Source organism: Homarus americanus, unplaced genomic scaffold, assembly GCF_018991925.1.
Source record: "Homarus americanus isolate GMGI-L3 unplaced genomic scaffold, GMGI_Hamer_2.0 scaffold39155, whole genome shotgun sequence".
In the NCBI taxonomy this organism is placed as follows: Eukaryota; Metazoa; Arthropoda; class Malacostraca; order Decapoda; family Nephropidae; genus Homarus; species Homarus americanus.
The window spans coordinates 1,463,523-1,488,771 of record NW_024737042.1 but is presented as its reverse complement, the minus strand read 5'-3'; the positions used below and the strand labels follow the sequence as shown (position 1 = coordinate 1,488,771).

Below are 25,249 nucleotides of genomic sequence, written 5' to 3'. Positions count from 1 at the left end.
AAAGGGACAAAATAGAAGGGAAACCAACCAAGTTTGAGGATAAAAAAAACCCTTGATAAATCATTCATCATAATAAAGTTACGTCACATTCCTCGGAGAAGGTTATATTCTGTAGAATCTTTTCATAATAAAGTTGTTGGTCTGTTCACCGTCTTTCTGGTGTGTGAATGATGCGATCATTCACACAACTGACATTTAACTTAAAAGGAAAAACAAATTTGAGAAGAATTACTTCCCTTCACCTACTAGACGTCTGTATGAGTATGAGTCTGGGGTACTCACCGATTCATCTTGATGAGTATGTCGCCGCGGTTGATGTAAGCCTGGGTATAGTCAGCCCTCATACTGATGGCCTGGCGGTAGAGGGCGTCTGCCTCCTCCAGACGCGTCTCATTCCTGGCGATGAGGTTGGCCAGGTTGAGGAACACGTTGAGGTGGTTGGGCGCTATCCTCGCCTGGTAGCTCTCCCCGGGCTTGGCCTTGGGCAGCAGAGACTTGGCCTGGAAGAAAAAGATAAAACGTTCACTTCCGCCTTCACAAACCAAGGCTGACCTGAAGATTAACCATCCTAACGCTAGCCTAAGCAAACCTACCTAACCTAACCTAACCTAACCAACTCTAACATGACATAACCTAACGCTAACCTAACCTTCCAAATAACTGGTGGACGTAATGTTCAGGTGATCCCAAACTCTCAGCAACATTCAAAACTGACTAATAACTATTTTATACTATTGAATATAATAAATTACATATCCCAGAGACACACACAAAACATTAAGGTACTTCAACCATTAAGCATTGTTCACTATGTCGTAGTTTCTGGACAACTATTAAAAAAATCCTAAGATATTCCCTCTGTAATGCAAGAATTCTCAAGTCAATTCTCACCTATTTGTCAAACAAGTCATCAAATTCCTGAGCTACACAAGATTCATAATTATAAAGATGTCTGTTATATTTACCTTTATAGATGAATATAAGCAAACTTCATCTCTGTCAACACTCAACCCGTCCTGCACACATAACTCTACGGTAGAGCTACACCATCATTAAGTATGTTCAATTACTGGGTTTTATACAGGGTGATCGAAAAGTCCCTGTGCATCTTCAGTAATTGCCAATATACATCACTTTAGTTATATATCTTGTTCTATTTACAGTAAATATTGAAAATTGTCTCAATAAATGTTGGAAGTGAGATACAATATTTACCGTGAGTAGATCAAGGTATATACTAATGTACAGTAGGTATAACATAGAACATATTAATTATTGCAGGTGCACAGGGACGTTTCGATCACCCTGTACTACGACACGTCACGTCACGTCACGTAAGGAGCATTATACTAAATATAACCAAGTGACAAGTTCCACGTGAATTAGTAATTATCAAACACTCCAGTGGTTAGTGTAACATTACTTCTCGTTCACTACAGAGAGATATTCCGTGACAAGGGAACAGTAAGCACCTGGCACCCAGTTCATGACAAGCACGGTGCCAGGGTGCCACTATTAAATATCGTGTAACTCATCATCCACACGTCCTCTGGGGTAACTAAGAGTAAGAATGTGACCCTTAATATGCCAAAACAGATCCAAAACAACCACATTTCAACATTCACAGGTCATATATGAAAATATTTTTGTTTTATTTAGGTCCTCCACCACAGGACCTACCAGGTGTCCCTGACCATTTAAGGGCGAGTATAAACAAAGTGTACTCCTTAGGTCCGCCAGTACAGGACCTAGGGGCGTCTCTGACCTTGAGGTAGGCCTGTTCGGCATCAGAGAAGAGCTTCAGGTTGTTGTAGGTTCTGCCCACGTTGATGTGTGCCCCAATATCGTCCTCCTGTACGGTGACGGCGGCCTGGAAGTACTTGAGGGCCTCAGCGAAGCGCCCCTGGGACTCAAGCGCGTGGCCTACGTTGTTGAAGAGCTTGGCGTTCCTCTGGTTCACCTGTAGAGAAAGGAGATAAGGTAACGAGTGGCAATAACTATCAACAACAGGTATATGGATTGATAAGGAAGAACGGAGTGATTCCCGGTATAGTAGAAGCCACATTCTCACATTTTCTAGCGTTCAGAAGGCTGGAAATATAATCGTAAATCACTGAAACACAAACTCATCAAAGGGATTCAGGACATAATGCTTTGTATAAAATCTGGTAAAAATCTAATCACATTTGGTACAGTTCCAGCATAGGAAAAAAAAGTTATCATGGGCGGCAGATTGGACAGGCGGGCAGGCGAGAGTTGGACGGACAGTAGACAGACTGAAGTATAGAGGCCATTATTTCATCTGTCCAATCCATCGGTGGCGGGGATAATAACCAACCTACACAAGATATTTACAATAGTTCATAATCTCTTATAAAATTCAAAATAAAATACAACAATTGATAGAATTATGTAGTTAACAAAAAAAAAAAGAAATTATTTCCGTGTAATTCAATTCTCAACAAAAACATTTTCTAACGATGAACAAAAGTTTGACATCAACATTCATATTTAAAAAAAATTTCTCCATATTTCAATATTATATATTTTTTCACCTGACAGTCTTTGATATATAACTAGAAATATGGGTCAGTGGATTTTAATTATGTTCAAGAGTGCCATAGCAAAATAATTGGTAGACCTTAATATTTGTAAACAATAAAGGTGTCGCTAAAAAATTGAGTAAACAAAGCCAAGTAAACATATACATAAACAAAAGAGTAAACAAAGACAAGTAAACAAATAAAGTCAAGAAAACATAAATAAAGTCTAGTATATGAAGGTGTCTGGGGTGTCTATTCTTCAAGTGATCCCTCGACCAATACCAGCGCTAACAGCCTCATTCCATGGCAACCAGTGTCACTCTAAGGCAACCAGCGTCACTCCATGGCAACCAGCGTCACTATGGCAACCAGTGTCACTATGGCAACCAGCGTCACTCCATGGCAACCAGCGTCACTATGGCAACCAGCGTCACTCTAAGGCAACCAGCGTCACTCCATGGCAACCAGCGTCACTCCATGGCAACCAGTGTCACTCTATGGCAACCATCGTCACTCCAAGGCAACCAGCGTCACTCCGCAGCAACCAGCGTCCTCCGCCCAGCAACCAGCGTCACTATGGCAACCAACGTCACTCCGCAGCAACCAGCGTCACTATGGCAACAGCGTCACTCCGCAGCAACCAGCGTCACTCCATAGCAACCAGCGTCACTCCATGGCAACCAGCGTCCACTCCATGGCAACCAGTGTCACTCTAGAGCAACCAGCGTCACTCCATGGCAACCAAGCGTCACTACTTCAGCAGCAGTGTCACTATAGCAACCAGGGTCACTCCACTGGCAGCTTAGCGTCACTATGGCAACCAACGTCCTCCACACATGGCAACCAGCGTCACTCCACCCAGCAACCAGTGTCACTCAATGGCAACCATCGTTGAAGTATTAGGATAGTTAATGTCTAGCTGAAGTAGCTAGAATTGGTTGAATGCTTCAGGTGATCCATTGCTCTATCACAAGAAACTATAAACGAAATATATCTTTAGAATAGACAACAAAACTCCGCAGACAACAACAACAACATCATCTCCCTCCTACCTCCTCCTCCTCCTCTCCCTCCTCCTCCTCCTCCTCCTCCTCCTCCTCCCCTCTTCCTCTTCTCTTCCTTCAGGCTCCTCTTCCCTCCCCTCATCCTTGAACTTCCTCTTCCTCCAACCTCATCCTTCCCCTCTTTCCCTTGGACCTCCTCTTCCTCCCATATTCCGTGTTCATCTTCCTCCTCCTCCTCCTCTTCCTCCTCCTCCTCTTCCTCCTCCTCCTCTTCCTTTTCATCTTCCCTAAAGGAGAGGGAGAAAACAGAAGCCCTTCATCTAATCAACTCAAGTAATACCGACAGAGTTGAAAAAAAGTCGTAACCATTAGTCTTTCTCAACTCCTCTCAACCAAACAAAAATATAGTCTTCGTCTCGTGCACTGCAGAGTCGAACCCGCAAAACCGAACCCGAAGAGTCAAACCGAGAATAGAACCCGCAAAACCGAACCCGAAGAGTCAAACCGAGAATAGAACCCGCAAAACCGAACCTGAAGAGTCAAACCGGCCAAGAATCGAACCGGCAAAGAGTCAAGTTCGCAAAAAATCGAACCAACAGTGAGTTGAGCCAGCTAAGAATAGAACCCCTAGAATAGATAGAACCCACATCATCGAACCCGCAACACGTCGAACAGGAAAAAAAAAAACACTTGTAAAATTAACGAGGAAAAAATTTATTCCCTGATAAAAATTCGAACAAACTTGAGAAACAAAAACAAAATACGCCCAAAACTTTTCCCTTTAGAAAACAAAACAAAATTAATCTAGAAAAAAAATCCCGATAAAATTTAATTCCCATAAAGAAAGAAAGAAAGAAAGAAAGATAGAGAAAAATATAAATAATAATAATAATAATAATAATAATAATAATAATAATAATAAAGAAATTTGATCGGTACTTGTATCAGCCAGTCAGTCAGGAGAGAGACGATGTATTAAGAATATAACTAAATAAAAAACCTTACAAATTGATTGGCTTTTCATCTTCGGCAGTACATTTCCTTCCTTACCCTCCTATCTTCCTTCCTTTCCTCCCTCCCTCTCCTAACTCCCTCCCTCCTTCGCCCTTTCCTCCCTTTCTAACTCCCTCCCTCCTTCCTTCCTTTCCTCCTCCCTTTCCTAACTCCTCCCTCCTTCCTTCCTTTCCTCCTCCCCTCTCCCCTAACTCCCTCCTTATCTTCCTTCCTTTCCTCCTCCCCTCTCTAACTCCCTCCCTCCTTCCTTCCTTAACTCCTTCCTTACCTTCCTTCCTCCCTTCCCTCCTGGGCACCATTAGCCTATTCCTTCAGGGGGAGTAACAGGGGATGGGAACGAAGGAGAAAGAAGGAGTGTGGAGAAGGAGGAAGAGAATGAAAGAAGAGGAAGGAAAAGGAGTAGCAGGAGGAGAAATAGGAGGAAGTAAGAGGAAAAGAAGGAAGAAGGAGGAGGAAGAGCAGAACAAGAAGTAAGAGGAGAAGTAAGAAGGAGTCCATGAGAGTGAAGGAGGGACTGAGGAAGGAGTGTGCCAAGGAGGAAAAATGGTGAATCAAGTAACAGGAGGAGGGCGAGAGCATCCCGGAGGAGGGTAGGAAGGAGTCACAATGAGGAGGAAGGGACAGCTCTTGAGGAGGAGGAGGAGGAGGGAATAAGACGCTGAGAGGAGAAAGAGGAAGACGACTCAATGGAGGAGAAGAAAAATTCAGCAACCTGGAGGAGGAGGAGAGGAGGAAGTGGAAGAGGAGGAGGGAGGGAGGAGGAGGAGGAGGAGGAGGAGGAGGAGGAGGAGGAGGAAGAAGAAGACGATGATAAAAATAACTACAGGGAATAGATGATGAATAATTTAGCCTTTATGACGATGATCCAAGGAGGGAGGGAGGAGGGGAGGAGGGGGAGGGGAGGGGGAGGGGGGAGAGGAGGGGGAGAGTGAGGGGAGGAGAGAGGAGGGGAGAGGAGGGGAGGAGGAGGGGGGAGGAGGAGGGGGAGGAGGAGGGGAGAGGAGGGGGAGTAGTGGAGGGGAGGGAGTGAGGGGGAGAGTGAGGGGGGAGGAGGAGGGGAGGAGGAGGGAGGAGAGGGAGTGGAGGGGGAGGAGAGGAGGGGAGAGTGAGGGTGAGGAGTGAGGGGAGTAGTGAGGGGAGGAGGAGGATGTGCTATTGTTGGTGGTGGAGGAAGAGTGATGTAGGTGACAAAAGAGAATGTGTACGTGTGTGTGTGCGTGTGTGTGTGTGTGTGTGTGTGTGTGTGTGTGTGTGTGTGTGTGTGTGCAGGTGTGTGTGTGTGTGTGTGTGTAGGTGTGTGTGTGTGTGTGTGTGTGTGTGTGTAGGTGTGTGTGTGCGTGTGTGTGTGTGTGTGTGTGTGTGTGTGTGTGTGTGTGTGTGTGTGAGTGTGTGGGGATGTGTGTGTGTGAGTGTGTGTGGAGGTGTGTGTGTGTGTGTGTGTGTGTGTGTGTGTGTGTGTGTGTGTGTGTGTGACGCGTGTGTGTGTGTGTGGAGTGTGTGGGTGTGTGTGTGTGGAGGTGTGTGAGTGTGTGTGTGTGTGTGTGTGTGTGTGTGTGTACGTGTGTGTGTGTGTGTGTGTGTGAATGTGTGTGTGTGTGTGTGTGTGTGTGTGTACGTGTGTGTGTGTGTTAGTGTGTGTGTGTGTGTGTGTGTACGTGTGTGTGTGTGTGTGTGTGTACGTGTGTGTGTGTGTGTGTGTGTGTGTGTGTGTGTGTGTGTGTGTGTGTGTGTGTGTGTGTGTGTGTGTGTGTGTGTATGTGTGTGTGTGTGTGTGTGTGTGTGTGTGTGTGTGTGTGTGTATGTGTGTGTGTGTGTGTGTGTGTGTGTGTGTGTGTGTGTGTGTGTGTGTGTGTGTGTGTGTGTGTGTGTACGTGTGTGTGTGTGTGTGTGTATGTGTGTGTGTGTGTGTGTGTGTGTGTGTGTGTACGTGTGTGTGTGTGTGTGTGTGTGTGTGTTGTGTGTGTACGTGTGTGTGTGTGTGTGTGTGTGTAATTTTTGGAGGTCAATTAAAAGTAACTTTGTTGTTATCGTTACAACTTTTTAATACGAGTTAACATGATCACATTTATTCTGTTTCATTTAAGACGACGTTTACTATAACAACAATCTACCAATCTCTTCCTCTTCCTTCTTCCCTATCCTTCCTTCTTCCCATCCTCTTTTCCTTCCTCTTTTCCCCTTCTTCCTCTCCCGTCCTCCTCCTTCCCACCTCGACCCCTACTACCCATTTTCTCTTTCCTCCCTCCTCTCCTCCTCCTCCTCCCCATATTTTACCCCTCCTCCTCCTCCTCCTCCTCCTGGGGAAGATAGGAGATAATTAACCAACTTCTGGGGCCGTACCTCGAGGGAGAATGGTTGAGGCGGCCTCTTAATACCTCCACAGCCTCCCCCTACCTCCCCAACACACCTTCCACCTCTACCTCAAATATTCCTACCCCCCACTACCCCTCCAATGGACTAATACAGAGAGAGTGAAATCATCAGCCTCCAAAATCATTCCTTCAGCCTCCAAATCACTCTCATCCTCCAAAATCACTCTCTCATCCTCCAAAATCACTCTCATCCTCCAAAATCACTCCCTCATCCTCCAAAATCACTCCCTCATCCTCCAAAATCACTCCTCATCCTCCCAAATCACTCCCTCAACCTCCAAAATCACTCCCTCATCCTCCAAAATCACTCCCTCATCCTCCAAATCACTCCCTCATCCTCCAAATCACTCCCTCATCCTCCAAAATCACTCCCTCAACCTCCAAAATCACTCCCTCAACCTCCAAAATCACTCCCTCATCCTCCAAATCACCTCATCCTCCAAAATCACTCCCTCATCCTCCAAATCACCCTCATCCTCCAAAATCACTCCCTCATCCTCCAAATCACCCTCAACCTCCAAAATCACTCCCCCATCCTCCAAAATCACTCCCTCATCCTTCAAAATCGCTCCCTCATCCTCCAAAATCACTCCCTCATCCTCCAAAATCACCCAAATCACTCCAGCCTCATCATTCTACTCCCCCAACACACCTGTAACACAATGATACAAAAACCAATTTATGAATTCCACAAACTGTACCATAATTACAGCACTAATTATTAACACTACAACACAGTACTCGATAAGCGCAATTATTTACATGAATATATTGGCGGGGTTTCCTATGCCGTTTCCGTGTGTGTAGTGTCCATAATGAAGACAAGTTTCCTCAGTCTTTGTCTCAGTATACTTGTACACTGAGTTGAGTGTAGTAATGTATAGCCACACCACCTACAGAAGGCGACACTCTCCCCCTGAACCACGAACCCCGAGATTCAGACTCGTGAATCCGAAGCATTTATGGACACAATGGTGCATCAATGTCTACTGCTTCGGGTTCATGACTCTGAATCTCGGGGTTCGTGGTTCAGGAGGAGAGGCGACAGGACTTTAGTGGAGTGACTGAACTATACAACCAATAAACAGCGACGATTATATTGTTAAGGCTGTGTTACCTATTGACTATAAAACAAAATATATCCTAATAAAACATTTACAACAGTACAAAAAAAATAAATCGAAATATATTCAACATTATACTGAAAAAGAATAGAATATTTAGTGATTATAAAGTGTTTAATACATATACATATAAACACATAACATAACTATCCATAAATGTGTTAAACGTGATGGAAATGAACGAAGGATTATTGACGGATAAATAAATTGTGGCAGTAACGAATGTGGAATAGATGATATGGCTAGTGAGTGGTAGTGGTTGATGGTGATTGGTGAGTGATGGTGATTGGTGGTGAGTGGCAATGGTGATCTTGTGATGATGTAGATAGGTGGTGGTGATGGTGAGTTACCACCCCTATCATCACCCTCTACCAGTGCCAACACCACCATCCTATATCTACCAGCAGTACAAGAAAGAAAGAAAGAGAGAGAGAGAGAGAGAGAGAGAGAGAGAGAGAGAGAGAGTGTGTGTGTGTGTGTACCTTGAGGCCAGCGGTGAAGATGGTGTACTCATCCTTCCAGTCAGCGTTGCGGACGTGTGTCTTGACAGCGTGGACGGCCAGGAGCCCCAGCAGCGCCAGCCACACGTACTTCTTCTGTTGTCTGTAGGAGGAAACAAGAGAAATATACAGTTACAATAATAATAATAATAATAATAATAATAATAATAATAATAATAATAATAATAATAATAATAATAATATTAATAATAATAATAATAATAATACACAACCACGTTAATAAAACACAATGTTAAACAATGGTCATAAATCAAGTGACTTATCGCCTCAATACTCGTCAAAAGGTAAAATTTTAGTTTGGGTCATCCACTTGCCCAACAGTAATGGGGGACCCTCAGTGGGAACCCGGGGTTTTGGGTGGGGGAAAAATCACAAAAACTGATGATTTCCGACAGATATAAAGATCAAACTCATTCAAATCACATCAAAAACCGTCGGAAAAACACAGTTTGGATATCTAACCTAACCTAACCTAACCTAACCAACCCAACCTAACCTAACCTAACCTAACCTAACCTAACCTAACCTAACCTAACCTAACCTAACCTAACCTAACTTAGACACAGAACCCAGGAATTATATCTAACCTAACCGAGGAGGTTTCACCCCTAGACCTCCCCTTTCTGTTGGGGGACGACTGATTCCAATGGTTAAATTCCTAAGATTCCCCGGATGACCGAAACTAAAATAATACTAATCACAGAGCCCCCAACACTAATCACAGAGCCCCCAACACTAATCACAGAGCCCCAACACTAATCACAGAGCCCCCAACACTAATCACAGAGCCCCAACACTAATCACAGAGCCCCCAACACTAATCACAGAGCCCCCCAACACTAATCACAGAGCCCCCAACACTAATCACAAGAGCCCCAACACTAATCACAAACCCCAACGCTAATCACAGAGCCTCCAACACCTAATCACAGAGCCCCCAACACTAATCCACAGAGCCCCCAACACTAATCACAGAGCCCCCCCAACACTAAATTATGATCAGGTAACTTCTTTTAACTATTAGACAAATATTTTCAATTACAAAGTCACTATAGATATTGAATCCACATGAAATGCCTATGAATTAAAACCAAAGATTTCCTGTCCTACCTCAATGGCCTTTATATCTACACGCTAAGTCATCGACCTTTCTTGTTTCTTAGCCAACGGGATCATAACATTGGACGCGTATCACCACTAGAGATGCAAAAGCGACCGTAACTTATCGAAACATTGAAGAGAAATAATAATCTTACTGGAGGTCCACATGAGGCAGTAGTGTGTTAAAAGATTGAGGCGTTAACACTATTTTACGTTTTCGAGACAGACAGACAGACAGACAGACAGACAGACATCATTCTCCAGGTCTTCTCTCGTTGATATGACTAAATTAGAGTAAATAATTCATTAAAATCAATATAACAGGTAATTGTATTATTAATGATATGACACAGAGTGTGAAAACCATATAACATCAAAATATTAATTACGATTCAAGTAACGTTTAGTAATTACACAGGTGACGAGTATGTATCACCCATTTCACCCATAATACAATAGTTAATAATATGTGTGAAACCCACCAACTTCATCGATGGTTAAAAGGGTCGAGTCATTCATTAATCTCACTAAACCAATAACTGAAAAATTAAAAGGTCACTGTGGACGTATTGTTGTGATTACTTGAGAAAGGTCACGTAGGGTCACAAAAGGTTAACGTTCACACACACACACACACACCACACACACACACACACACACACACCACGGTAACGCCACTACTGTGTTTTACTCTTGACAGCAGATCTCGCTGTAGTTTATTTACCACAATAGAGTGAAGACCTGTTATGCTAAGCTGGGATGTGTTATGTTAATCTAAGCTTGCCAGCAACACTCTCTCACGACTTTATTTCCCTCTCTCTCTCTCTCTCCACTCCTTCCTTCTCTAACCCCATCTTCTCCTTTATCACTGCCCAGTCCTCCCTCACCCGTCTCCTGCCCTCCCTCCCTCTCCTCCCTTATCATTCTCCCCTCCCTCACCCGTCCTCCCCCCACCATTAATATTCATAACCCGCCTAAAACTGTCTTCGGCTTACAAAGGTAATAACATTTTTCAATATCTTTACGATCCAGTTACTTGAAGGAGAAAACTTACTTTTAAAACAAAAATACCAAGTTTTATAATTCGCCTGGGTTTAAAACTGCATTCTCACCCCCTCCCTAACTCCCCCCACCCCCCTCTCTCTCCTCTCTGTGTGTCTTCCCTGCCGCGCCCCGTGTGTGTGGGAGGGGGGGGGGAGGGGTCCATCATAGGCGATATTGAGTAACTTATTAAATGAAAATAAACGAAATTATACACTGAGTTAAGTCTCGACATAGGAGTTCAACTACTCTCACTACTACTACTACTACTACTATTTTTATTTTTATTTTTTTTTTTGGCCTCCAGCCTCCCCCAATAGCCAACAAAACTATCACCATTTAACCGAAAATCACCACACAATTAACTACTCACCCGATATAATATTTTATACTACTACTACTACTACTACTACTACTACACCGCCATTTGATTGCCTTAAAATTAAATATCCTAATACAAAAGTAGCTACCCTAGCTGTGTTGATTTAGTTAAGCAGCAGATCTATGCGGCATTCAGTGACTGTTGCCTCATAGTCAATATCTGCGACTGTTGTTGGCTTTGGGACCGACGATCTCGTTCCCCTGAGGCAAAGCAATGCAGACCTAAGCAGAGAGAAGGACAGTCGACATCTCAACCAGGCTGCAACGACTGGGCTGCTGCATCTGCTCAGCCAACACCTCCGCCAGTCTTGCGTAGAAGCGTCTTACACGCACTTGGTCCCATCCCGCCAGAGGTGGTGAACATTGGTGAAGCTGCCTTGATCAACGTTCTGAATTCTCTCTCCGTATGCCCTAATCTTGTCGTTCTCGTTCCTCTTGTGAACAGCCTCAAGAGGCAGGTTACGGTGACATGCGGTCATGGGGTCGAATATCCTAACATCAAAGAAGGCTCACTGTCCCTGCGTCCATACTCCGAGCACTGACCCTCCACACGAAGCCTCGTTAGATGTGTTGGGAGTCCTGTGATGGAGGTTCTCACTGTCCAATGGAAGGAGGGTCAGTTCCACGGTGACGTCGTGGCAGATTTCCTTCAGTAAAATTGTTGTGAGATCCCTTACTTCGGCATGCCTCATGGATACGAAGCCCCCTTTCTTACACATGATATGGTCAATGTCATAAGATGAGCCACACGCATTGGGAGGACAAGCCGCCTACTGGCCGATCGTACCTTAGAGTAATGGCATCTGTGAATTCTTGTTTATTAAGGGTGAAACCTTTTGCCCTTATTGGTAACGTTGTTTGCCAGTTCGAGGCGCCCACCTCCTGCGCTATAGCTACTTTTATTTCAAGTTCTCTGGCAATTGCTGCATCAGTTGGTGCAGTTTATCACTTTGGTGGCCGTTCTGTCGTTGGTATCCACCTGACTTGCTGCATTCTGATCTATTGTGTGCTCAGTGAGGGCTGCCGTGAGCTTGACAGAGTTCTGATGTTCTGTGGCGACAAGCTTCACTGGATTAGTCAATCCCATTCCTCCCATTCCTACTACTACTGCTGCTACACTATACCACTAATAATACTATTTCTACTACTACTACCACAACAACTACTATTACCGTTATTATTGTTACTATCACTAATAATATTATTGCTACTACCAGTACTAGCACTTCTACCACTACTATTAAGACTATTCCAACCACCACAACTACTACTACTACCACCACTATTACTACTACCACTATTGCTACTCTACAACAATAACAACAACTACTACTAATACCACTACCACATAAATTACTACTACCAGCACCACATCAACAAAAACTATCACCATTACTAACGCGAAAATTTTCACCACGAGTCAAATTACTAAGGACACATTACCTCACGCCGATTGCTATAATATTAATTCATTTCGACTGTTACAACACCACCGCTTGAAGGAGGTGTAGTGGCGGAGTGGGGTGGTGTGGTGGATGAGTGGGGTGGTGTGGTGGATGAGTGGGGTGGGGAGGGAAGGGGAGGAGACAATATGCTGAAGGTGATAAAGGAGACGAAAATTGGCGGAATGAAAAGTAGGAAAAGGAGAAAGATGAAGGATGAGAGGAGGGGAAGGAGAGGAGGGGGGAAGAGAGAGGAGGGGGAAGGAGAGGAGGGGGGACGAGGCGATGAGAGGGAGGACGACGACGACTAGGATGGGGCTTAATGATAAGATGGAAGGAGGAGGAGGAGGAGGAGGAGGAAGATGAGGAGGGGAGATTCGAAGATTACAGTTTTTTTTTTCTTTATTGGGCACTCCCCTACATCCTGTGTAAAGTGAAGCGCAGAAGCGTTTACAGCGCCCAACAGGGAAGCATGCTAAGTTCATGCTTGCCTTATGTCTCATGAGTTAAGGGCGTAGAAGCCTGAAGGGTCAAGGGAGTAGAAGCCTGAAGAGTCAGTGGTTTTTGTTATCAAGTTATTGGAAGCTCCAACAACTTTCCCTGAATACGAATTCGCAACTTTCGATTTACACCAGGTACCTACTTTACTGCTAGGTGAACAGGGACTAATGGGGGCTAGGAAGTATGTCCAAACAACTTTTCCACCGGCCCGGGAATCGAACCCGTGACATCTCGCTTGACAGCAGCAGCAGCAGCAACAGCAGGAGGAGGAGGAGGAGGTTAGAACACTTGAGAAGGTGACCTGTCGGGTCTCACCAACCACAGCCCCCGTCATATGACACCCGGAGACAACACAGACCGGGATAACATACACAAGAAGGCTTAAGATACACCCAAACATAATGAAGGCCTCATAGGGTGACCCACTGGAAACCATGAAAAAATTACACGTATTCTGATTCCCACGGTATATTATTTACCTGGGGATGAACACGACCACCAGAACGAACACCTACACCATCAGGCTAAGTGGTCGTGGGTACCGAGACGACCACCTCTCCTAGATAAGGGAAGCACCGAGGCCTACTACTCTGGCTGGCTACCTGGGGCGGATGTGGTTGTAACACAGTCCTCAGGTCATGTTGCCACGTACCCACTTACCCAATTCCAAGACAATCGGTGATAGCGTTCGGGATTTACCACACGGAAACTGAGACGAGACGAACGGATGGACGTGCGGGAGGACAGGCGGAGGACTCACATGGAAACAGAATATCTTTAATACTTCGTGTTTCTTTTTTAATCAGGAACTTGAATTACTGCCAGAGGATGAACCTGGTCTTAACCGGAGCTGTTTGTTATGTATAAGAAGTAACGTGGTGTATACAAGTCACTCTGTAAGCTAAACCAGACCTCAACACGACCAGCCGCTACACTGAACACGCCACAGTGTCAGGGTACAAGAGGTCAGGTTGTTAACAGGTATGGTTCTGCCTCAGTGTGACCCCTGTCTTATAAATATCGTAAAAAATATTGTTCATAGCTGACTTGTCCAACTAACTAAAGTCCCTTCTAATCACGCTGTAACGGAGAGATGAAATAAAGTAGTGAACGATGAGACTGTATATTTTAAAACCACATCTGAATATACATAATCCCCCCCCCCCCTTCTCTCTTGTTTGTTAACTTCCATCTTCCTTGACGGGTGAAGGCGGCTCGCGTTCTGTGAATAAGTATTAGTGATGATCTGAGGCACACACACACACACGCACACGCACACGCACACACACACACACACACGTGACAAGCCGCTGACACAATAACCTACCACAAACTGCAAGCCACAATCTCAAGATATTTATATCAACAACTACCAATAACCACCACATACCGTACTGTGGCTTAAAGAATAAATAAAGGTGGGGAATATCAACAAAGGCGTGTCCTAAGGCAAGTAGCAGATAGGAGGGGTGGGGACGTAGTTAACAGGGAGGAGAGGCTGTCCAATTACATGCGAGGGATATGTCCTCTGGCGTAGCTGTGTATCAAAGGCGAGAGACCGACCCTTCACTGTCGTCAACACAGGATCAAAGAGCACCACCTCCCTCCTGGCGCCGAAATCACGCCTCGAGGGGTGAATGATTCCTTGTGTGCTGCCAGGGCTGGAACTACAATATCTCCACCTATAGTACAATACAATATCACCAGCTGTGGTACACTACAATATCACCAGCTGTGGTACACTACAATATCACCAGCTGTGGTACACTACAATATCACCAGCTGTGGGACATCAGTGCTACGAGGCCAGGAACAATGTACTATTGATATTGTACCATTAGTTCTGTAACATGATAACTCTCTATATTGTATCATCTTGACTGGCACCTGCCCTACCCTCTCACTCTCTCTCTTCCCCAAATACACACATCCCCCCCCCTTCCCCTCTACTCTCTCAATCTCCCTCTCTCTCCCCCTCTCACTCTAACACACTTCCCCTCTCTCTTCCACCCTATGCTCTCAATCTCCCTCTCTCTCCCCCTCTCACTATAACACACTTCCCCTCTCTCTTCCACCCTATGCTCTCAATCTCCCTCTCTCTCCCCCTCTCACTCTAACACACACTCCCTCTCTCTTTCCCTCCCTCTCTACTCTCACTTACTCTCCCTAACACACTCTCCCTCCCTCCCTCTTTCTTCATGTCACGCTTCGTTTGTCTTGAAGTAGAACCTGGAAGGCAAAATGAACACCGCTGCTGCTAATTTAATTGTTATTGGAAGCCATTGTATGTAAAGTACGACTAACATATCCAAAGCGAGATGAAAGGTAAGAGAAATGTGTGTGTGTGTGTGAAGTTAATGGGTAGAAATGGGTTCTGGACACATCTCAAACAGCAGATGGAACAGGAAGGGGTGATCTCCAACAATACAGGAAGGGGTGATCTCCAACAATACAGGAAGGGGTGATCTCCAACAATACAGGAAGGGGTGATCTCCAACAATACAGGAAGGGGTGATCATCAACAATACAGGAAGGGGTGATCATCAACAAAGGGTTATAAATTAAAATATCGTCCTTAAGGCAAAAATAATATCTCCATAATTTTTATTCTCTTCTAATCAATGTATAAATCTATCTACAACAAGATCTACCTAATCTAGCCTACCCTAACCAAAACTACCCTACCCTACCCTACCCTACCCTACCCTACCCTACCCTCAGAGATATGATAAATCTCTGGCAGTGATACACTCCATTAAACGTAACAAGAACACAATGCTTTGACTCGTAAATTTATTCTTAGGTTTAAATTTACTAATAAGAGAAAGAATATGTTGCCATTTTACTCTTGTCTTTGCCTAATAAAAACTGGTCATGTAACTGTGTAAATGAGCTATTATACCAAGGTTAGTTGATCATTTGTGTAGAGGATTGTAAGGTTGTGAACAAAACTCCCTCAACACTAGGCAATATTTCACCTATATATGATTGGTTTATATTTTTTATAACGTACGTAATAAACTAAATATATCTTGAATGATAGTGTAGATAATGTTTACCAACGACTGAAAACTTTGTATGTATGTTAGTTCACACGTCACAGTCCCTTGTATTTATCAACAACTGTTCAAAACTAAACTACTACTCAACATGTAGAACAGTGGATAACATAATACTGTCTAGTTTGCTGGTGAATTTATTTATATATATATATGTACAGTTGTCGCCCAAAATCCCTCAACCCTTAGGCAATATCTGTGTAACAATGTGTGGGTTGTATTGGTGATTGGTGAACGCTGCTTCTCATTATTAACTATATCAGAATAACACAACAATATAAATCCAATATAACAAACCATAAATGCAAAGAAATAAATCACTTAAATATTATGTTGGTTACAATGATCCTGAGTCACATGTAACGACAGATTTAAGTCTCTGAATGTTGTACAATGGATCAACAGAAGATTAGACACCCCAGCTTATTTCACCTGAGGATTAGACACCCCAGCTTATTTCACCTGAGGATTAGACACCCCAGCTTATTTCACCTGTAATAAGCTAATTCTCAGGTGATTCAGGAAAACATCGATATTGACAAGAAAAGAGAACACACTGATTCTCACACTCGCTAGACATCTTGCTGGGTCATGATCTAGATGCCAAGTCTCGCTGAATATCATTTTTCTATTTGTACAACTTATTAACAAACTGCCTGGAGTGAGAGGAACAACACCATTATGTGTGAGTGTATTCAGAAGTGTCTATAAATTAATTCAAACTTGACCTGTACTAGAATATAAAAATTCGGAATTAACTTTATGTGGACTACAAAACATCTAGCGTGTCTTTGAGTAAATAGATCTACACATAGTTCACTTTTTAATATGTTTAGTATTGTACGGATTACACTTAGTCCATTCTGTACACATTATGATAAAATAGTTCTCTATGCCGTCTCTCTGTACATTACACAGTTTCCATGTGTGTGTGTTAAAGTTTATATCACATTAATATAGTTGTGTAGTGTCCATAATGAAGACAAGTTGCCTCAGTCTTTGTCTCAGTATACTTGTACACTGAGTTGAGTGTAGTAATGTACAGCCACACCACCTACAGAAGGCAACACTCTCCCCCTGAACCACGAACCCCGAGATTCAAACTCGTGAATCCGAAGCATTTATGGACACAATTTCTTTCTGTTCTATTTTTTTTTACCCCCCAGGCCCCGTTGTGGGTAGTTTGACCTGTGCCGGGTTGGGCTAATTCCCGTAAAACACAAAAAAATCAGCGTCTACTGCTTCGGGTTCATGAGTCTGAATCTCGGGGTTCGTGGTTCAGAAGGATAGGAGACAGGACTTTTGTGGGTGACTGTACACATTACTTATCACAAGGAGACCTGATGCTGAAATCATTTACTAGGGGCCAAGTGTGTCTCTTATTTAATGATATATGTATAGGATATAAAGTTGTGTGTAATAAGGAGTACATGAATTGTGCTAATCGTACTAATGTAAACATTTGTACACAGCTCACTAAATACAAGAACAGATACACAAATATGGAAGTATAAAGAGTACAATAATTTTATATATCACACCAAGTACATAAGTATACGCAGCTCACTAAGGGCACGTTGAGAACAGTGCAAAATTTCAGCGACCTTAGGTGAGTGGGAGAGCAGGTGAGTGGGGGGGAAGCAGGAGTGGGGAGCAGGCACGAGTGGGAGAGCAGGTGAGAGGTGGGGGGGCAGGCAGGTGGTGGGAGCAGGTGGTGGGGAGCAGCAGGTGAGTGAGAGCAGCAGGTGAGTGATCAGGTGAATGGGAGATCAGGTTAGTGGGAGAGAGCAGGGAGCAGGTGAGTGGGGAGAGCAGGTGAGTGGGAGAGCAGGTGAGAGGAGAGCAGGTGAGTGGGGGAGAGCAGGTGAGTGGGGAGAGCAGGTGAGTGGGGGAGGCAGGTGAGTCCAGTGAGTGGAAGAGCAGGTGAGGGGTAAGATTAGGAGTGGAGAAGATCAGGTGAGTGGAGAAGATCAGTGAGTGGGGAATAGCAGGTGAGTGGGGAGAACAGGAGGTGGGGGGACAGCAGGTGAGTGGGGGAGAGGGAGTGAGGGCAGGTGAGCATCGTTGACTAACACTGCTTCACCACACACCTCAGTATCAAATTACTCCACTACTTCTCTTGCCAATGCACACCATAAACCTTACCTCTCCATAAATTTCCCAAACTAAAAAGAACAAGATCCTGTGTAGCGAAGACGACACAGCCCGGCAGGTTGTAACTAGGTGGCGGCGCAGTAACATACTCTCTTTACTACCCAGGACCGACTTTATGCTTCATGAACCCCAACAGCAGATAACTCTAGCCCCATGGCAATGCTGACCTCCCATGGCAACGCTGAGTCCCTATGGTAACGCATGGCAACTGAATCTCCATGGCAACGCTGAATCCCCATGGCAACGCTGAATCCCCATGGCAACGCTATGGCAACCTTGCAACCCTCCCCATGGCAACGCTGCGTCCCTAAAACGCTGAGTCCCCATGGCAACGCTGCGTCCCTATGATAACGCTGAGTCCCCATGGCAACGCTGAGTCCCCATGGCAACGTTGAGTCCCCATGCCTGCCCTCCCCATGGCAACGCTGAGTCCCCATGGCAACGCTGAATCCCCATGGCAACGCTGACCTCCCCATGGCAACGCTGACCTCCCCATGGCAACGCTGACCTCCCATGGCAACGCTGACCTCCCCAGGGCAACCTTGCCCCGTGACACATTCGCCTCTTCAAAGATACATAGCAGCGTCTGGACTTGGCCAAACACATGCAAAATGCCTGGACAAGCCACGTCACATTGGTAATTCATGGGTCTGCCACGAGAAGGTTACCGCAAGGCCTGTCATTGTCAGCTGGGCCTGTCACTGTCAGCAGGGCCTGTCACTGTCGGCTGGGCCTGTCACTGTCGGCTGGGCCTGTCACTGTCAGCTGGGCCTGTCACTGTCAGATGGGCCTGTCACTGTCAGATGGGCCTGTCAGCTTAAAATATATCTTTCATTGTCAGAAAAGCCCTATTGCGAGTTGAGGCCGTCACCAGCTGGCAAGACCGAGCAGCTGCCCAGTAAACAAAACCAGCTGGCGAGACCGAGCAGCTGACCAGAGTAAACAAACAACATAAGTTAGTAGGACAGATCAGCTGACCAGAGTAAACAAACCGCCCACGACAGCTTCCAGAATGTCACATAACACTTATTTTATTACTACCATTATTTATCGTCAATGTTTGTTAATCCTTTTATGTACCTTTGTAGTGCAGTTACACGAGTATTTTTGCAACAATTACAGTGGTTATTATCACCATACTATTATTAGCAAGATTTATTATCATTGTATAATTTTCATGAACTATTGTATTCCGCACATACATTGCAGCCTTGCCATAAAATTATTATTGTTATTATTATTATTATTATTATTATTATTATTATTATTATTATTATTATTATTATTTTTATCTGGTTCAACTGTCACGTCAATTTTAATTTCCTTTGTGAATCTTGCAATAATTTTAACAGTATAATTAGTGCCATCATTAACTTTGAGGTCGGTATAACAAGAGGCTCAACCTTGTCAATAATTACACTAGAAGAACAAGAACTCATCGTGTACAATTAAAAATGTCTAATGAACCTGTATTTACAAAGGGGCTAATTAGTGCCGCAGGTGAAGGTGGATTAATGAGGAAGGTGCTGGGAGTCGGGCAGGTGCCAAAGATAATTCATAGCACTGGTGGAAGCAGGTGACAACGGTGTCACTATTAAGGATCTTCCACTCACTCCACCTTATCCCTCCCCTTATTCCTCCCCCCACTCCATCTTCCCCCCCTTAATTTCACTCCACACTGCATCCTCCCCTCCCCTTATTCCTCTCCTCACCCCCCTCCTCCCTCCACCTTCCTGTGATGTAGTCGTGGCCAGAATTAGGCTACGGTACAGACACATCTGGCAAGTTAGTAACGCTGTACCCATACCGGAACACGCAGCATGTAAACTTTGTGATAAACCATTAAAGCATAACACTTGTACATTATATTATTGAATGTGACACTGTCAAAGACTTCAGGCCATCTGACTTATTGTATCATGAATTATGTAATTACTACATTGCATCAGGAGTGCTTGAGGACATTCTTGCTGTTTATCCAAAATCTGCTGCTGGTCCACACTGATTAGTCTTCAAATAGAATATGACTTCTACTGTATATGAACCTCTGTCCTGCGTGGCAGTGAACAGTGATAACACCCTTAGTGTCAAGACCTGACTGAATTACTCAGAATAGGCAAACTGTACTCCAAGCTTTGCCAATAAATTTGTTAACTGTTAAAACCCTCCCCTTATTACTTCCCTCCCTTCACCTCCCCCCATTATTCCTCCCCTCCCCTTACCTTATTCCTTCCCCCTCTGTCCCCCCTAATTCCTCCTCCGCCTCCCTTCAACATCACCTTCACCCCTGCTGAGCTAGCCATCAGGGGGTCACAAATCAGGTAATACTGGCTGAAGTCCTGAATAAAAACAGTCACCACCACTTTCCTCAACAGCCCCAACGTCTCAAACAGCCATCACCTTCTCCAACAACCACCACCTTCTCCAACAGCCATCACCTTCTCCAACAACCACCACCACCTTCTCCAACACCACCACCGTCCCCAACATTATAAACATGAGGGGAAAGAGTGAACAAGTGTTACCCAAGAGAGGAAACAAATAACCGGTGATTTAGTAAAAGTCCTCAGGCCACACTCCTCGCCCCCCTGGGAAGAGGAGGAGGCGGAGGAAGAGTAAGGGGACTAAGAGAGGGAGAAGGAAAAGAGGGAAAAGATGGAAGAAGGAGAAAAAGAGGACGGGAGGGAGGTATAATGAAGAAGTGGAGATACGGGATGAGAGGGAGAGGAAGGAAGAGAGGAAGAAGTAAGAGGAAGAAACGAAGGGGGAGGGAAAATAAAGAAGAGGAGCAAAGGAGGAGGGAGGAGGGAAGAAAGGACAGTGAGAGAATAGCAGTGGACTGGAAGTTAAATTAAACAGTGAAGAAGAGACACACATGAAACTGATACATATTAATTCTGGACAGGTGATACTCGCTGGTCTTATCTGTGATATTTACGCTTAATAAATATAAAATCACCGGCGAATTCATCCCTTCAGCTTATTTTACCAGAAGATTTATCACCCTAACCAAACCTCACCTAACCTAAGGTAAAGGTTAAAGGGGAGGTGAGGGATTCATTTTTTATTTTGCCGCTTACAGCGGCTAGTTTATTGTGCACCCCACACTCATCCTGTGAGCGGGAGCGCAAAAGGATTACAGAGTAGAGTTTACAAAGGGTCATAATAATTAACCCCCGTGGTCAGGATATTATGACACTGAATGTTACACAGTATTTCAATTACATTATTTGTTTAGTTCTATACATAGAGGGTAACTTATTCAAAACTGCGTGAGTACAGGAGTGTGAGGCAGTGTGACTGGCCTCACACTTTGTTATTCACATATGCGTGAGAAGTATTCAAGCACATTATGCGTTTGGTTCTATACATGAGAACTGATATAGTACTAAGTGCAAAAAAGTGGATACAATCTTAAAATGTCGGCTATCTTGCCATTAGAGATAAAGTGTTGTGCCATTTCACACACAGTGTGCTTGGACCTGTCCCTAAAAGGTTCTATCTTCACACAGTCGAGGACGTAGTGTTCAAGTGTGTGGCCATATGTCTGGCCACACACTTTACATTTAGTCTTGTTCACATCTGCTGGGGCATACTGCCAGAGGTACTTATATCCTCACCTTAGTCTAGCGGTTACAACATCTTGTAATCTAGTGATCTTGTTACTTGCTCCATATACATGTTTTACTTGATACATCTCATCATGGTAAACAATGGATCGACTAGTGCCTGTTTGCACTTGTCTACTTGCTTCAAATTCATCAATAAGTTCTTTCTTAATTACAGTTTTAAGGGTTCTTTTTGACAGACCCACATTGTATTCAACGGTGTCTTTGTTAGACGCGAGTTTGGTGAGGGCATCAACTCTGTCATGTTTTATGAGGCCTATTTGAGAGGGGATCCAAGAGGTGAGGGAGGTAAGGAGGGGTATGAGGAGGTGGGTACATAAATCCGACAACAAGCGTCCAGACGGAATTACACTGACCCCCTGAATGGATGATAAACAACTGGTAAGGAACTACATATGTGCTTTCACCTTGGCGCTTACTTATGTATCACCACAGTGTAGCTGGAGTGGGAAATACAGCAAGGTCAAGGGAAAACCAGAGGAAATGAAAGTACGAGAACCTGAGCCACGAATATCGAGTTGTCCCAATAGGGTCAGAGACTCTGGGAACCTGGACTGGTGAACCAAGGCCCCGAGTTCCTGAAGGAGCTGCGTTCCAGACTTATTGATACCACCGGAGACTCCGGAGCATCGAGCTACTTGTTCCGGCAACTCAGCAAAGCGATCCAGGGAGGGAATGATTAGCCTACTACAAACTGGGATCTCGTCCCTCGAAGGAGTCTTCGAATTGTGATAAGTAAGCAAATGTGAATACAAGAATATATGAAAAAATGTGAAATAGTTGAGAAGAAAAAAGAGAGCTGGTGGGAGAAGACGATATCCACACACAGTTCAGGGAAAATGATACAAAAATTTCCGAATGATCCTTAGTCTCTTCTCTGAGGCGAAGATACACAACCTATACTACCCTGTACATTACTGTATAGATAATTAATTAAATGCACTATACTACAACAGTACAGTTTAACATAGAAAGATGGAAGAAAAATTAAAGTTTGGTCTCGCACAGTAAAGATTTCCTCCCTCCCCCCCTCCCTCCAGCATCGACGACAACAGGCGTGTTCCTCCCCCAATGTTTCTTCTTTATTCATGGTGAGGGTCGTGTCTCTGAGCCCAGTAGCCTGTCACGCCTCACACACGGCAGGGGGAGGAGCTGTCATAGGGAGAGGAGGAGGGATGGGGACGAGGGGGGATAGGGATGAGTGGGATGGGGTAGAGAAGGGATGGGGGAGGAGGAGGGATGGGGAGGAGGGAGGAGGAGGGATGGGGAGGAGGAGATGGGAGGAGGAGGGATGGGGAGGAGGGGTGGTGGGAGGAGGAGGATGGGAGGAGGAGGGATGGGGGAGGAGGAGGGATGGGGAGGAGGAGGGGTGGGGAGGAGGAGGGGATGGTGAGGGAGGGGTGGGGAGGGGAGGGGAGGGATGGTGGAGGGAGGGGTGGGGAGGGAGGGGAGGAGGGGTGGGGAGGAGGGAGGAATGGGGAGGAGGAGGGATGGGGAGGAGGGGGTGGGGAGGAGGAGGGATGGGGAGGAGGAGGAGGGAGTGGTGAGGAGGGGGGTGGGGAGGAGGAGGGATGGTGAGGGAGGGGGTGGGGGAGGAGGAGGGAGGGTGGGGAGGGAGGAGGGGGTGGGGAGGAGGAGGAGGCTGGGAGGAGGAGGAGGGGAGGAGGAGGGATGGGGAGGAGGAGGGATGGGGAGGAGGAGGGATGGGGAGGAGGGGTGGGGAGGAGGAGGGATGGGAGGAGGAGGGATGGGGAGGAGGAGGGATGGGGAGGAGGAGGAGGGGTGGGGAGGAGGGGGAGGGGTGGCATGCGACGAGGAGGGGAGAATAGGAATGTCGAAACAACATAAGAATGGAGTAAACTGCAGCGGGCCTATTGACCCATAATGGGCAATCTCGTTTACACCCAACCCCTATCGCTCATATATCCATCCGACCTATGTTTGAAGTTACCCAGCGTGTTCAAGTTAATGATGATGTTTGGTAACTTGTTCCACTCATCCACTACTCTATTTCCAAGCCAATGTTTACCTATCTCGCGCCTAAATCTAAATTTGTCTAATATAAAACCATTGTTACGAGTTCGGTCCTGGCTGGATAGTTTGAGTACCTTTGGTATATCACGTTTGTTTAGCCCTGACTTCCATTTGTACACCTCATTCATAACGCCCCTCACTCTACGAGTGAAAATTAAGATGCTTTGACCTGTCTCTGTGCTCAAGGTTCCTAATGCCCGGGATTAGTCTTGTCATTCTCCTCTGTATGTTTTCTAGGGATTCTATAACCATTCTGTAGTACGATGACCAAAGCTGAACTGCATAATCCAAGTGAGGTCTCACAAGCGCAAGATATAGCTTTAGGATAACCTCGCTAGTCTTGCAACTAACACTCCTTTGTATGAACCCAAGCACTTTGTTAACCTTGTTTTAAGCAAATAGGCATTGTTGACTTGGTTTAAGATTCCTACTTATTATTGCCCCTAAATCTTTCTCATGGTCGGATTTCTCTACATCAACGTTGTTCATCTGATATCTGGTTTCTCTACACCTCCTAGGCTAAGCACTTTACAATTGTCCACATTAAATTTCAACTGCCATTTTTCAGACCATTGCCGAGTCCTCGTCATATTTAATTACATGCCCTACTTTAGTGTCATCAGCAAATTTACTTATGTTGCTGTCTATGCCTATATCAATGTTGGTTATGTATATAATAAATAGTAATGGTCTAAGTACTGAGCCTTGGGGTACTCCACTAGTGACGTCACCCCAATCGGATTTAGTGTCATTAATGCTGGCTCTTGTTTACTGTCCTGTAACCACGCCCTAATCCATCTTAGAATATCTCTTCCAATGCCATGAGCCTCCACTTTACGTATTAGTCTTTCGTGGCGGACTCGTCGAAGTCTTTGCTAAAGTCGAGGTAAACCACATCATAATCGTGTCCGTCATCCAGGGATTCGAAAACAGTTGAAAAGAATGATAATTAAATAGATTTGTCAGACATGAACGCCCACTTGTGAAGCCAAGCTGGGAGTCATTGATGAATTTGTGTTTCTCGGTGTGATTTCGAATTGAGTTTGAAATTATTGCTTCCAGTAATTTGCCTGCAATTGATGTTAAACTAATTGGACAGTAATTTGAGGATAGTGATCCATCTCCATTCTTGAAAATCTGTATTACATTCGCTATCCTCCAGGATTCTGGTACTGGACCCGTTTTTAATGACATGTTAAACAAGTTTGCTAAGGGCATACTAAGTTCTTCCTTACATTCCTTTAATACTCTGGCAAATATCTCTTCAGGACCTGGAGACTTATTAGGCTTTAATTTATCTATTTGCTTACTAACACCGTTACTAGTCAC

At 44.8% G+C, this 25,249-nt stretch overlaps 1 protein-coding gene across 1 annotated transcript in view; it reads right to left on the bottom strand.

The window, feature by feature from the left end:
• LOC121872555 (protein O-mannosyl-transferase Tmtc3-like) overlaps positions 1-25,249 on the bottom strand; it is a gene marked incomplete at its 5' end in the record, with an annotated part of 150,091 nt that overhangs the window by 46,196 nt on the left and 78,646 nt on the right. The window contains 3 exon segments of the mRNA XM_042375361.1: positions 283-500; positions 1,766-1,960; positions 8,540-8,660. Of these exon segments, the coding sequence (XP_042231295.1) occupies positions 283-500; positions 1,766-1,960; positions 8,540-8,660 (534 nt within the window).